The 14,464-nt window shown below is 41.2% G+C and overlaps 2 protein-coding genes across 3 annotated transcripts in view; one reads left to right on the plus strand and one right to left on the minus strand.

Moving 5' to 3' along the window:
• rpl39 (ribosomal protein L39) overlaps positions 1–7,782 on the plus strand; it is a 9,890-nt gene extending 2,108 nt beyond the window's left edge. For both annotated transcript variants that reach the window (XM_048599336.1, XM_048599335.1), the window contains exons 2-3: positions 703–806; positions 7,569–7,782. In XM_048599336.1, coding sequence (XP_048455293.1) covers positions 703–806; positions 7,569–7,617 — 153 coding nt within the window. In that variant the 3' untranslated portion in view covers positions 7,618–7,782. The remainder of the gene's footprint in view (positions 1–702; positions 807–7,568) is intronic.
• Positions 7,783–9,833: 2,051 nt separating this feature from the next.
• Positions 9,834–14,464, minus strand: part of LOC109938060 (signal transducing adaptor molecule (SH3 domain and ITAM motif) 2) — a 54,175-nt gene continuing 49,544 nt past the window's right edge. Inside the window, exon 12 of the mRNA XM_048599267.1 lies at positions 9,834–13,746. Within this exon, the coding sequence (XP_048455224.1) occupies positions 13,527–13,746 (220 nt within the window). The 3' untranslated portion in view covers positions 9,834–13,526. The remainder of the gene's footprint in view (positions 13,747–14,464) is intronic.

Below are 14,464 nucleotides of genomic sequence, written 5' to 3' on the forward strand. Positions count from 1 at the left end.
GGGGAGAGGTTGGAGTGGGTGAGAGGGGTGGAGAGGTTGAGGCGATTGATGTCTCGACGGCAGTTGGAGATGAAGAGGTCGAGGGAGGGTAGGAGGCCTTGGAGTGGTGTCCAGGAGGAGGGGGTGTGTTGGAAGCGGGAGAAGGGGTCAGTAGAGGGAGGGTTAGGTTCACGGTTAAAGAAGTAAGCGTGGAGGCGGAGGCGGCGGAAAAACTGTCCTGTTCCAGTTTAGGGGGATATGGTGACCTACCATCCCAGGTTTCGTGACTGGACTGGTGTCTCAACTGCTAGAGTGAGGAAGCTGTGACCCTTTTTCAGGCAGTGGAGGTAGAGGCCCTCGCCTGGGCATGCACCTCTTTAAGTGCTGTAACTTTCAGGGCTATAGATCAGATGCTAGAAAGTGGGACTGGGTTGAGTAGGATAGATGCGATGGTCCAAATCATCCCTGTTTGTGCAATTAGTTTTCCATCATTGCATCTTTCTTTGAAGACAAACTTTCACCTTGTGGTCCACTGTGACATGTGGCAGCAAAGCTATACCCTCCACGCAATATCCTCCCACCTGACAGGTTTGGCAGCTGTGTCCCCCACCACTTGCCGTTACTTACAAAATCCCAACTGCCAAAATGTCCCTTATTTATTTTTCAGGTGAGGCTGTAAACATTGTCATTCAACTGTTCATTTCATTTCCTTTATACTTGTAGCCATCCCACAAAACTTTCAGGATCAAGCGCTTCCTGGCCAAGAAGATGAAGCAAAACCGGCCAATTCCACAGTGGATCCGCATGAAAACCGGCAACAAGATCAGGTATGGGTTCAGGGGAGTCTGGCTTCTGACATTTGTGTCCCAGCTCATCTACTGAAATTCCCTCCCCCTCAGTCTTTAAAACTGACTTCGTTGGTCCAGCTTTTCACCTGCATTCCTTTGGCAGTTCAGCAGAGAATCAGAAACCAGTTTTCAGTGTGCTACAAAAGATCTTTGTTCATGTAACATTGGTACTGTGTGACTCAACCATCAGAGGCATACTTTCATGATCAGAACACATATGATTTGCATTTTTAAGGAAAAAATCCATGTCAGGAATCTTGTCTGATGGCCTGATTCGCATTGGATCATATCAGGCAGTTTAGGAAAGACCTGGTGAAAAGTGTCCAGTGTTGAGGCCTTTGCTTTGCTTAATGTTGAATATAATTATGGCTGTCCTGAAAATCCCCACACTGGTGTATCAGTGGGCAGTTGTTCCTGGTATTTTGCACAAAATTAAGTGATGTTTTGGTGTAAATGTATAAAATCCTGAGGTGAGCTGACAGTTTGGATGCCAAGAGGATGTTTCCCTTTTGAGGAATCTTGTACTAGATGATACAGTTTAAAGAGTCCTGAAGAAAGGTAATACCCGAACTGTTGACTGCTCCTTTCTTCCAGATGTTGCCTGGCCTGCTGGGTTCTTCCAGCCTCCTGATTGTCTACCTTGGATTCCAGCATCTGCAGTTTTTCTTGTCTCTGATACAATTTAAATATTTGGCTGGTCTCCAGTTTAGGTCAGATGAGGAATTACTTTCTCTCCCAGGACAGAAATCAATGCAGGTGGCAGAAGCATTGAATTTAGACAAGGCATCTTGGAGTTGAGGCTATGAAGGCCAGACAGGAAAGAGAAGTTAGACCATGGCTATGACCACTACAATCTCATTGAATGGAGGGACAGGTTAGAAGGCCTGAATGGCCCTAAATCATTTGTTCGTAATATCACGATATCGAGGATCCCATGCGCACTTTTCTTTCAAGCTTCTGGTGTTTGATCCTGTAATCATTTTACTTCAATCCCACCTTAAGTAGTAATCTTAACTGTTGTGAACATTTTTTTTTAATGCTCAAAAATTCATTCCAAGGTCTTCCCATGGGTATGCCAAGTTTGCAGGTGGCACAAAAATATATGGGAAGGCGAGTGGTGAGGATGATGCAAGGAGTCTGCAAATGGATAGAGACAGGTTTGGCTAGTCAGCAAAAGCCTTGTTAGATGGAATATAATGTGGTTTACACCACATTACACCAAAACATCACTTAATTTTGTGCAAAATGCCAGTAACGACTGCCCACTGATACCCCAGTGTGGGGATTTTCAGGACAGCTATAATTATGTTCAACATTAAACAAAGCAAAGGCCTCAACACTGGACACTTTTCACCAGGTCTTTCCTAAACTGCCTGATATGATACAATGCGAATCAGGCCATCAGACAAGATTCCTGATATAATGAGGTTATGCACTTTGGCAGGCAGAATAGAGGAGCTGAATATTAAATGGAGAAAGACTGCCAAAAGCTGCAGTACAGAGGGCTTTGGGAGTCCTCGTATGTAAATCACAGAAAGCTAGCATATAAGTTCAGTGGGTAACAGGGAAGACAAGCGGAATGTTGGCCTTTATTTCAAAGGGAATGGAGTATAAACATTGCTAAAATTATATAGAACAATTAGACCACTCCTAGAATACTGTGAACGGTTTTGGTCCCTTATGTAAGGAACGGTACAACTGGCATTGGAGACCGTCCACAAAGGTTCAACTAGGCTGATCCCAGATATGAAGGAATTGTCTCATAAGGAGTGGTTGAGGAAGTTGGAATTCTACTCATTGGACTTTAAAAGAACGAGATTCGATTTTAATTGAACATACAGGATTCTTGGGGGATTTGACATGGTAGACAGATGTGGAAAGGTTGTTTCTCTTGTGGGAGAGTCTAGTACCAGAGAGTAAAATTTCAGAAAAAAGCAGTTGCCTATTTAAGACAGGAGGAGGAATTCTTTTCTGAGGGTGGTGAAACTGTGGCATTCCTCACTACAGAGGGTTGTAGAGGTTTGGTTGTTAACTCTATTCAAGGCTGAGATGGATAGTTTTTAATCGATAAGGGAATCAAGGGTTATGAGAAAAAGGCAGCAAAGTAGAGTTGAAGATTATCAGCTGTGAAAGGCAGAGCAGAATCATTGGCCTATTCCTGCTCCTACATTTTATGATGTATAGAAGGTCCATGGCTTTGGTTCTTATAATTCCTGTTTGAATTGTATATGGAAAGAGCAGTAGTCTTATCAATTGGTGGAGCAGGCTCAAGGGGCCAAATGGCCGCCTCCTGCTCCCGATGCTGATGTTTTCTGTGTTGATGGCCGTTGTCTGCAGATTTGTGTATACTTGTACACAGATTATGTAAAAACAAAATACTACAGATGCTGGAAAACTGAAACACAGAATGCTGGAGAAACTCAGCATGTCTGGTAGCATCTGCGAGAGAGAGAAAAACGGAATTTTTGTTTTAAATCTGGCAGGACTCTTCTTCAGAGGAGGCTGTAAGAGGGAAGAAAAGATACACTTGCCATAGAGGGAGTGTAGCAAAGGTTCAACAGGCTGATTCCTGGGATTAAAAAACAAATCGCTGGAGAAACTCGGCAGGTCTGGCAGCATCTGTGGAGTGAAGGCAGGGTCAACATTTCAAGTCCAGTTCTGACCCTTCTTCAGAACATGAATATTCTATTTTAATGATTCCTGGGATGGTGGATTTATCATTCAAGAAGATAGTCAACTAGGCCTGTATTCACTGAAGTTTAGAACAATGAGGGAATCTCATTGTAACTTATAAAATTGTGATGAGGCTGGACAGATAGTCTTACTCTGATTGGGAAGTCTAAACCAGGGAGCACAGTCTGAGGATATGATAGACTATTTAGGACTGAGATGAGGAGAAATGTTTTTACTCAAATGGTGGTGCCCTGTGGAATTTTTTAAAACATAAGGTGGTGGAGACCAAATCAGCAAATATATTCAGAAAAGAAATAAACTTGTGGAGGCTAAAGGAATGGGGAGAGAGCAGGAATGTGGTGTTGAGCTAGAGGATCAGCCATGGTCAAATTGAACAGTGGAGGAGGCTTGATGGGCCAAATTGCCAACTCTTGCACCGATGTTTCTATAAAGAGCGGGTTGGGGTGAGGAGGAGGTTGCAGATGAGGCATGGAATCTTTTTTATTGTTTAAACCCCATCCTGTCATTCTAGTCTCATCAGGGGAAGTATGAATGTACAAAGTGGGTGTCCTTGTAAACCAGTCAGTGAATGTAGACAAGTTGTATACCAAGCAGTTAGGAAGGCATTTTGTATATTAGCCTTCATTACAAGAGGATTTGACTTCAGGGATGATGTGCTGCAGTTGTACAGGGCCTTGGTGAGATTGAACCTGGAATTATCATGTGTGCAGTTTTTTGGACTCCCTGCCTAAATAAGGATATACTTACCATAGAGGGAGTGCAACGAATGTTTGCTAAGCTGATAACGAAAATGCTGTATGAGGCGAGTTTGGCTCAATAGGGCCTGTGTTTTGTAGAAATTAGAGAATGAGAGGGGATCTGATGGAAACATACAAAAATCCAACAGGCTGGACAGACCAGATGTAGGCAAAAGGGGAGGTCTCATGTGGACGCAACTGCCCGGTGGCATTATCAGTGGACTGTTAATCCAGAAATCCAGATAACGTTCTGGGGACCTGGATTTGAATCCCACCACGGCAGGTGGCAACGCTTGAATTCAATAAAAATCTGGAATTAAGAGTCTAATGACAGTGAATCAATTGTCGATTTTGGAAAAACCCATCTGGTTCACTAATGTCCTTTAGGGAAGGAAACTGCCCTCTGAGCATTTAGGGGTGAGCACTAAATGCTGGTCTAGCTAGTGACTGTCTCATCCCATAAATGACAAAAGGATGTTTTCCTTAGCTAGGGGGTCTAGAACCAGGGAGCAGTCTCGGGACCATTTAGGCTGAGATGAGGGGAGCTTTCTTGACTCAGAGTAGCGAACCTGTAGAATTTTCTACCACAGAAGGCTTTGGAGGCCAAGTCATCGAATATATTCAAGAAGATACTAAAGGCATCAAGGGGTATGGGGAGAAAGCAATGAAAGAAAGTTTGGCATTGAGATAGCAGATCAGCCATAATCAGATTGAATAGCAGAACAGGCTTGAAGGGCCTATCCTCTCGCTTCTACATTTCTATGAAATATTCTTGCAGCATCCAAATAACTTCCCCTCTCATTCTTGTAATGTCCAATTGATACAGCTGAATCTGTCCAACCTTTCCTCAAAAGACAGTCGGCATTTAGATGACAACCAGTGACTTTTCCCTGGAAGCCCAAAGTCAGGTCTCGGCAAAAACTGGAGTGACTGAGCATGGTGATGTGTGGGTCATCACACTAATGGGTATCATTGCTAATTTGAGGCTTCACTGCTCAATTCAAATCAAACCGAAAATGTGATTTAAGGAGCTTTAGTAATTGCCTGTCAATAACATAGACTGTAGCATTGTATGTGCAGGTGAAGTGCATTCAGTACGTTGCTCCTTTGTACCACAGCATACAATGCTTACAGATTGTGTAGACTTAGCAGCATAACAGGATGCAGTGGGCTGGGAGCCATTTGTAGTCATACAACATGGAAATAGACTCTTGGTCCAACTTGTCAATGCTGACCAAGTTTCCCATCAAAATTTGCCTTACTCCAATTGAGAATATTAACTTTTGTGCAAGGCCTATCCTTTGCTATAAAGCTGCTTCTGTACTGTGTCAGGTAGAGTTCCTTGCACTGCTTGCTGCCGGATTGATTGTAGATCTGCCTGTATTTTGCATGGATGCTCCTTGGGTAGCAACGTTTTGGTTTTTAAAACAGGACATTGGCAGCTAGTTTTTGCTAATGCATCTCAGTTCTCTTCTGTCTTGTAGCTGACTGCTTAATGACGTATTATTTAAAATGAGACACTGCAGAAAGCTGCTACAGAAATGGATTTGTGAGTACTTGTGCATGAAATACAAAGCTAAAACACAGGTGCAGCAGGTAGGCTTAATGGAACGTTGGCTGTTATTTCAAGGGAGTTGCAGTTTAAAATAAAGAAGTCTTACAGCAACTGTACAAGGTGCTGGTGAGACCACATCTGGAGTGCTATAAGCAGTTTTGGTCCCCTTATTTAAGGAAAGATTTTATTTCATTGGAGGCTGTTCAGTCTGAAGGATAATTCCCTGTATGGAGGGATTGTCTCATGAGCAGAGATTAAACTGGGTGGAATCGACTGATTGGAATTTAGAAGAATGAAATGTGATCTCATTTAAACATATAAGATTCGTAAGGGGCTTGACAGGGTAAATTCTGAGGTTATTTCCCTTCATGGAACGGTCTAGGACCAGAGGGCATAGTCAGAATACAGGGGTGCTAATTTAAGACATTTGTGAAATTTCTTCTCCCAGAGGATTGATCACCTTTGGAACTGCTAGCTGCAGAAAGCTGTGGGGACAGAGTTCTTGGGTATATTTATGCCTGAGATAGATTCTCGATCTGTAGTGGAATCAAGGGTCATTGGGAAAAGGCAGGAAAGTGGAATGAGTGTTGGATCAGCCACGATCCAAATGAATGGCAGAACAGGTTTAAGGAGCCGAACAGCCTACTCCTTTTTTTAATATAGTCAAACTGTCTCTAGACTCTCCTGCTGGCCAGGGGCAAGGCTTCATTGCACCAATTTCCTCTTCTGAGCAGATTCTTAGCCTTTCTACACATCAGGAAAAAGCCCTTATCTCCACTCTTTCTTGACCATGAGCCAATTCTCTATCTATGCCAATATACTACCCCCAGTACCATGTACTGTTGTGAGGTGCCTTGGAAGTCAAAATACAGTGCATCTATTGTATCCACTCTGGTTGAGATTTCCTCAAGTCTCCAATGAATTAGTCAGATACTATTTCCCTTTCAGGAAAACATGTTGACTCTACTTGTTTACATTGATTTTACAAATGTTCTGCTATTATTTCCTTAATTCATTAAAATACTTTTCTGACAATAGATGTTCAGCTAATCACTGCAGGACTATACAGGTCTAGAGATTCGACAGATCTGGAGATCTCTACACTTGTACACCTATTTTGTCTTTTTGTGCCTATTTCTCATTGATTTGTAGCTTATCACGTCAAATCAGCGTGACACTATTCTGATACAAGTTAGACTGGATCTGGATCAAAATGTCTTTTACCAGGAGTGCTTGTGTTTTAATTGCAAAAGTAATCTTTTATTGCTGGCACAAAAGCAAATACTGTAGATGCTGGAAGCCTGAAATGAAAATACTAAATACTGGAAATGTTCAACCAATCTGGCAGTGTATGTGGGCAGAAATGGCTAATGTTTCAGGTGTCAGTTACCCCATTTCTGATCCAGAGTGTTTGGTAGAGCACTTCATATTTCAGATCAATGTGTAAAGCATTTTGACAAATTTTTGTTCTCTTTTCTCCATCTTGAAGGCAGGTCTGCAATTGCAGTACTTCTCTCCGTGATGTGCTGTCATTTATCCTGCTGAAATCAAAGGCTGTTGATGCTCTCTGTTTAGTCTTGCCTTCCAGTGGTGAGATCTGTTATAACAGCTACACGTCAAGGAAACCACATTGCATGTTACTAAAATGCAAATATTGGTTGAAATTTGTTCAATGGTTGCTTCTGCTCATGTTTGCATTTGGAGAGAACTAAAAGACCATAAGCTCTAATCTCAGCTGTTTCTTGTACATTATAGGTACAACTCCAAGCGGAGACACTGGAGAAGAACCAAACTGGGCCTGTAAAGGAATTCACCATTGGCACACAACCATCAGCAGCCATCTTCCCTGATCTCTTTCTCCTACAAAGTCATGGAAGTATGGATTTGAGCAAAGGTTGACCAAATACAAATGCAATTTTTTTCCCTGTTTCATGTTTTCTATTGTGGAAAATAAATATTGAGGTTGCTATCTGGTTGTCATTTACTGCAATTTAACATGAAGTACAATTATTGGTGTGCTTTGGCTCCACTTTGTGGGGTTTGGAAATTTGCTGAAACCAAACATTCTTCAGTGTTCAAAACAAATCCAAAAACTGCAGATGCTGAAAAATCAGCAACTTGAGCAGATCAGGCAGCATCTGTGGAGAGAAAGCAGAGCCCGAAATGTTTACAGCTTCTCCAGCAATTTTTCAAAGTAGGGTCACTGGACTGGAAATGTTAATGCTGCTTTCTCTCCACAGATGCTGTCTGACCTGCTGAGTTTCTCCAGCAAGTTCAGATTTAGATTCTTTAGTATTCATGAATTCCCAACTTCTCATAAGCATTAAACCATGAGCATACAATGACATTATCCAACTGTTTCTATTTCAGCTCATTTACTGCTGAAACACTCGTCCATGCCTTCTGTTACTGCTAGACTCGTCTATTCCAATAGAATAGCACCTCCCTGTGTAGGCGTGGATCCAAAACTCCCTTGGCTGAGTCCTTAAGTTCTATTTGCTTATTACCCATGACCCCTGTCACCTGCAGTGGTTCCTGGTTAAGCAAACTTTGCTTTTAAAATACTCATCCTTTTTGTCCCCCCTAGACATAGTGAGTGGTGGCTAAGGAGGAGAAGCTCTGCTTGGTGAGGCCAAGCTTCCATCTCTCCCCTTTATTTCCCAGCCCCCTCATCTCCAGCCAGTAGGAGTGTTAGCTCAGTTGGCTGGACAGTTGGTTTGCAATGCAGAGATAATACCAACAGAGTGGGTTCAGTTCCTGCACTAAAGTTACCGTGTAGGATTCTTCTCATCCTCTCCCCTCACTTGAAGTGTGGTGACCCTCTGGCAACTTTAACTTTTTTGCATTTCCAGCCATGTGTTTCAAGGTGTAACTAGCTGGGAAATAATGAAATGTACAGGCTGAGAATGTAAGAGAAAAATGTTTTTTTTGTTTTCTTTCTGGGCTGGAGAGCATATTTACAATTGAAAAACCAAAGTTAATTCAGGCACTAAATATAATTTCATGTATTGTCACGAAATGCAGTGGAAGCTATATTTAAATGTGCAGCATCTACAAGGGCCTGGCCTGGCCAGCAATGCTCTGATTCCATTGATTTTTTTTTTTTAAAAAAGTGTTATAGCCTGAGACTATTACAAAATGTTTTACATTGCAATTAAATAGTTTTAAATGTTTTATGGGATATGTTGCTGTGGGCTGAAAATCAAGCTCCAGAGTTATTGCAAATTTAAAAGATTTAGTCCCAAACTATCCAAAAAGTTTACCTGACTGGCAAACTCAGATTAAACTATTCACCAAGTTTCTGCACTCAAGTATTTCAAGCAAATTGTCTTTCAACCGATAGCAGAGAAAGGAGATTGGGAAACTGTTTACCATTTTACAATTTTAAGTACAAATAATTTATATAAATAAAGTCAAATTAAAATAAAGGGAGCAAAGATTTAACAGCAAAATAAAATTAACATCTCTTTCTTTGAAGCTTGGTCTAGTTACTGAATTGAGAGAGTGTATATAGTTTGAGTACTCTAGTACCTCCACACACACACACACACACGAGTTATTTTGATACCTACTTTTTGAACACCAGGTGGTTCTCTGATACATTGCGCTCGCTTGGTCAAGCGGTTCTGCCACAGTTCCCCCTTCAAAACCCATTTTTAAATGGTAGCTACTTGTTCTCTCATTATTTGAGGAAAAATGTATCATTACATAAACTCATTGCCTAGTCTTTTTGTTTTAAAAAAAGAGTCCACAGTCCAAAAATAAAAAGATTGTGGTCTTTGCAGTAGCCAGTTGTTCATAGGGAGATCCCCAGAACAGCACTGATGACCAAATAATCTTTAGTAATATTGGTTGTGGGTGAAATACTGGGCAAGCAGAGTTTGGGACAGTTGGGGTGGGAAATTTCCTTGCTCTTGCTATGTGAGTCTTTCACATCCAGCTAAATAGAAATTATTTAATGCCTTATACAAACCTAAGGTTAGGAGGAAAAGAGAGACACTGAAACCCAAAGCATACAAATTTTAAACAAAAATTAATTCCTTTATTATTTTGAAAGTCCCAGAAGCCTAGTAAACGTCAGTACAAGCGAACAGTGTGTTTCATTCTTGCTGACACCTTGCATCTCTGTATATTACAGCACTCAATGGAGAAAGAATAAAATTAAAGATTCTCAGATAGATGCAAAATAAAAACAACTTGAAGGAAAAGATGAATCCCACACTCTCACTTACAATGATCAAGCATCACATAAAAGCAAGTCAAGAGTGGGGAAACCAGTCAAAACCGCTAAACAGCGATTTTTCTTGTGGGAGGAATAAAGTACAACTATAAACAATCTGTTCAACATACAGTATGATAGAATTTATTCAAGGGTCAGTAGGGAAGGGAAGAAATTGGTTTCCATCATATTGTGCTGATTTTGAATACAAGTAATTTATATAAATAAAACCAAATTAAAATAAAGGGAGCAAAGATTTAACAGCAAAATAAAATGACTAACATCTCTTTCCTTCAAGCCTGGTCTTGTTACTGAATTGAGAATGTATACAGTCTACTAGTAATTCAAAGTCCAAGAAAATCTCCAATATCTCGAGAATTAAGTAAATATTCAGGCTATCAAAACAGCCACTTCACATGAGCTGCACTTCCGCTCTACAAATTGGTAGGAGCACTGAAGTTCTCACATTTAGGAAAGACTTGACAAGTTAGATAATGGAATAGATGTTTCTTCTTCTGGAAAGTCCACAAATACATGAGAGTCACTAATTAGAAGAGCTCAACAGAAACATCTTCCTGGGAGTAGTTTAGGTGAAGCCCAACAGTATGTTTAAGGGAAAGTTGGATAATTAGGCTGAAAGGAAAAGACAGATGAATGGAGGCTTGCAGAGTTTAAATGCCAACAAGGATCAGTTGGGTTATATGATGTGTTTCTGTGTTGTAAATTCTACATAAATAAAACAAAGTGGCAAGAAAATGCCAAAATTAATTGGAATAAAAGTGACTTTTGGGATTTAAAGTGCCTCACAAAGAGCAGATTGTACACGGGTCTGATGGGTTCTAGCCAGAATGGAACTGCACAAAAAACTGCTCTACAGAATCAGCTTCACTCAGGAGTTGGTCATTCCCAGGATAGATCGGAATACATGGTTGGCAGCCTTGGCTGTGGACAGTAGGAGGGGAAAAACTGCAATAATTAAAAGCAGAAACATTATAGAATCCATCTAGGTGAGGGTCAGCTCACTAAAGATCCAGAGGCCAAATCAGAAGGCAGAAGAGGTTCATGAAAAGATTTGTAATTGGGAGATATCTTGTTTTTAGTTTTGGGTGCGCAAGGCAGAATGTCTGGTTAAAAATCAGTTCTAAAAAAAGTGGTTTGGGCACACAGGCATTGGATAATCTTTATCTAATCTGCAAGCAACACTGTCAAGTGCTACAGTTGTATGTAAATTCCATTAAAAAGAAAAACACTTTCAACATTGTGAAGGAACAGCATTACAAATGCAGCATGTCTTTGTTGCCAACAGTCTTTACTCCTCTCCCTGCCACTCTCCCAATACTTCCATTAACTTCAGTAATCCAACTCGAGTTGATCAAACCCTATTCTGTCTATTTAGTGGAGAATGGCTGCTTGATTGCTTTCTATTACGCCTTATACTAATTTGATGTGGAATTAGTCATTAAAACTTTAAAACACGATTGATCTATATTTCTTTTTGTAAATTGTCAGACATCCAAAGTCCCAAGAACAAGAATGTCAGATTGAAATCAAATGCAACAAAAATTCTGCATTTTAGCTAGTCCTGCTTCAAAATATTGATTAAATATAAAATAAGTCAAAACATGGTCAAGGAGATGGGATGTGGGATAGAGGTATGAGATCTGTGATGTTAGAAGTCTATTATAGTGCAACAAGATGAAGACAGGATAAATTCCTCAGGATACTAAAAAGATGAGCACTCCACTCCCTTGGTGATCCTTCTAAAGACTAAAGTTTATAATTTCTTCTCAAACCCCAACTCCCACACTAATAACTCTACCCTTCACTGTAAAGATGCAGCAAGTGCTAATGAGCGACATCCAAATTCTGGGGGGTTTAACAAAAACAGAATTAAAACAATTCCAATAAAATTCTCATCATCAGTAAACTTGGAGATGTGACAATGGGAAAACGAAGGAATGTGGACAAATCTCTTGAAGCTCTAGTGTCAAGGGAGAATTATCCCAACACTGACCAATTCCAGAAGGTGGGTTGTGCATGAGTTGGTGAGGTTTGAAAGTGTGTGGGCAACATGCAACACGCTTTTGTTGTTGAGAAAAGTGCAACTTGACAATAACTGCCAGCTGAGAAACAAACACAATAAGTGATTCTATTGTGCTACAAAACTCAAAAAAAGGGAAAAAAAACAGCAGCAATCTGGATCACTGTACGAGTGCAACAAACAAAGAATGTAAATTGGTACCAAGTCAGGCCTAACTAAATTAGTATTGCCCATGCTACAGGAGGGAGAAATCAACAGGCCAACAGAAGAATACAGAAACTAGGGCTGATAGCTCAGTCAGTAAAGGCAGTGCACTAGAGCCTTACAGATCCCAACACTATTAATATGCTCACCACACTGTCAAATGATCCCAGAGACTGCTCTCTTGTACTGTAAATTCTCTAATATGCTCCCCACACATCACTGCTTTTGATTACTCATTTCTTTCAAACAAACCAGGCTGAACCGATTACTTCAAAACCCCGGTGGGGTGTTGCTTTCAGGTACTTTTTCATTCACAGGAGGTCCTTGCCACAATCAATTGTGTCCCGAACACCTTCGCATGGGTTTCCAGCCTGATCAGCTTGTGGAGTGACAGTAAAACCATGGGTGAATTGTAGAATCATAATGTCACAGCCGAAATTGGAAACCTGAAGACCAGGATGAACTAGAGCCTTGCCCTGGCCATTCCCTTCGGGATTGGGCAGTGATACTCATTTCTGTCAAGGGCTGTGTCTTCATGTGGACACCTAAACTGGGTTCCAAAACAAAAGACCACAGCATTCCTAGCTCGGGTTTGAGGCGGCACTGAAACAGTGTGTTCAACTATACCATGCTATGAGCATTTAAGCAAATTCCTTCAGGTAGCCTGCAAGGCTCGTGCATTTTCTTTTGATTTGAACCCTGGCCATTTCTCTCATCCAGGAGCATTGCAGCCAACAGCAGCCTCTCTCCAGCTGAGTTCAGATTACCAAGCACAGGGAACCTTATGCTACCCTCATCTGGCTTGGAGGCCACAGCAGGACTGCACAAGGGTAGTTTGGGACTGTGGCCTTTCACAGTTCTTATATTGCTGCTGGGGCCACAGGAAGATATGCCTCATTGTGAATCAATTACAGTGGGTACACTGCTTCCCCAGTCTCTAGCAAATGGCAACTAACCAGAGCTGCCAAATCATGTGAATAGCAGAGGGAGTAAGACAGGGTGCAATCATATTAAACAATATGTAGAGTGGAGACAGACATCTAAAGATTACCAAAAAAAAGTATCACTTTTCATTAAAGCAAGAAGGTGGCAGAAAATTAACTGCCTGCAGTAAACGCCCGATATAGGGGATCTCTACTTATTGGTGCAGTACTCCCATTGTGTGACAAAATCTCAGCAGGGCAGTATCTAGCACAATAATACGGAAACCAGGAGATCTGCTGAAAGGCTCACATGAGCTGTACTTCTCTTAAAGCAGAGGCTGCTGAAAATAGTTAGAGTGGTGCTGAGGAATATGCTGGGCTTGGGAGACCATTGGGTATCCAGCAGCTGGAGGTCCACTGACAGTAGTGTTCTGATAGGCAGGCATATCGTTACTCAGTCCTGGTTGCGCTGTGTAGGGAGCTGCTGGTCCAGTTGTCACCTGAAGGCTTGCTGCTTGAGTCATGTAGACTTGTGGTGGTCCGGTGCTGTTTAACAAAATTAGAAAGAAACATCTTTTTGAAAAGAGAGTTGACTTCAAGTAAATGTGGTGCAGTCAGTTAATCAGAAATATTATTAATAGCATACAGTACAAAAAAGAGAGTAAGTTATAGTCAACTGATGTACAGTATTGTGTCGTGTTCTTCTTTATTTATTCTTCACATTAGAGAGATGTTTTATTCTTTCACTTGATGTGGGTGTCACTGGCTGGACCAGCACTTGTTGTCCTTTTTCCCTGGAGAAAGAAGACGGTGGTGAGCTACCTTCTTGAACCGCTGCAGTTCATCAGGGTATCGCAGTTTAAGAAAGGCATTAACTCATTAAGGATACTATAGAAAAAATTCTCAAGAATGTTTCCAGGGATGAGGACCTTGAGTTACGTAAGTAGATTGGGGAAATCAGTTTTCTCCATGGAGAAGAGAAAGTTGAGTGGTGATGTCATAGACATAACAAAATCATGAGGGATCTGGACAAGAGTAGGCAGCGAGAAACTTCCAATTGGTGACAGGGTCAAGAACAAGAGGGCACAGGTTGAAGGTAAAACTGGCAAAAGAAAACAACGGAAAGAAGAAGAACAAGTGGTTAGGATCGAGAAAGCATTGAGAGTGTGTCGAGGCGGCAGTTTTAGAGGCATTCGAAAAGCAACTAGATTATCATCGATAAAGGAAGACCGTGCAGGGATAAAGGAAGACCGTGCAGGGATAA

Source organism: Rhincodon typus, chromosome 7 (assembly GCF_021869965.1).
Source record: "Rhincodon typus isolate 14 chromosome 7, sRhiTyp1.1, whole genome shotgun sequence".
Taxonomy (NCBI): Eukaryota; Metazoa; Chordata; class Chondrichthyes; order Orectolobiformes; family Rhincodontidae; genus Rhincodon; species Rhincodon typus.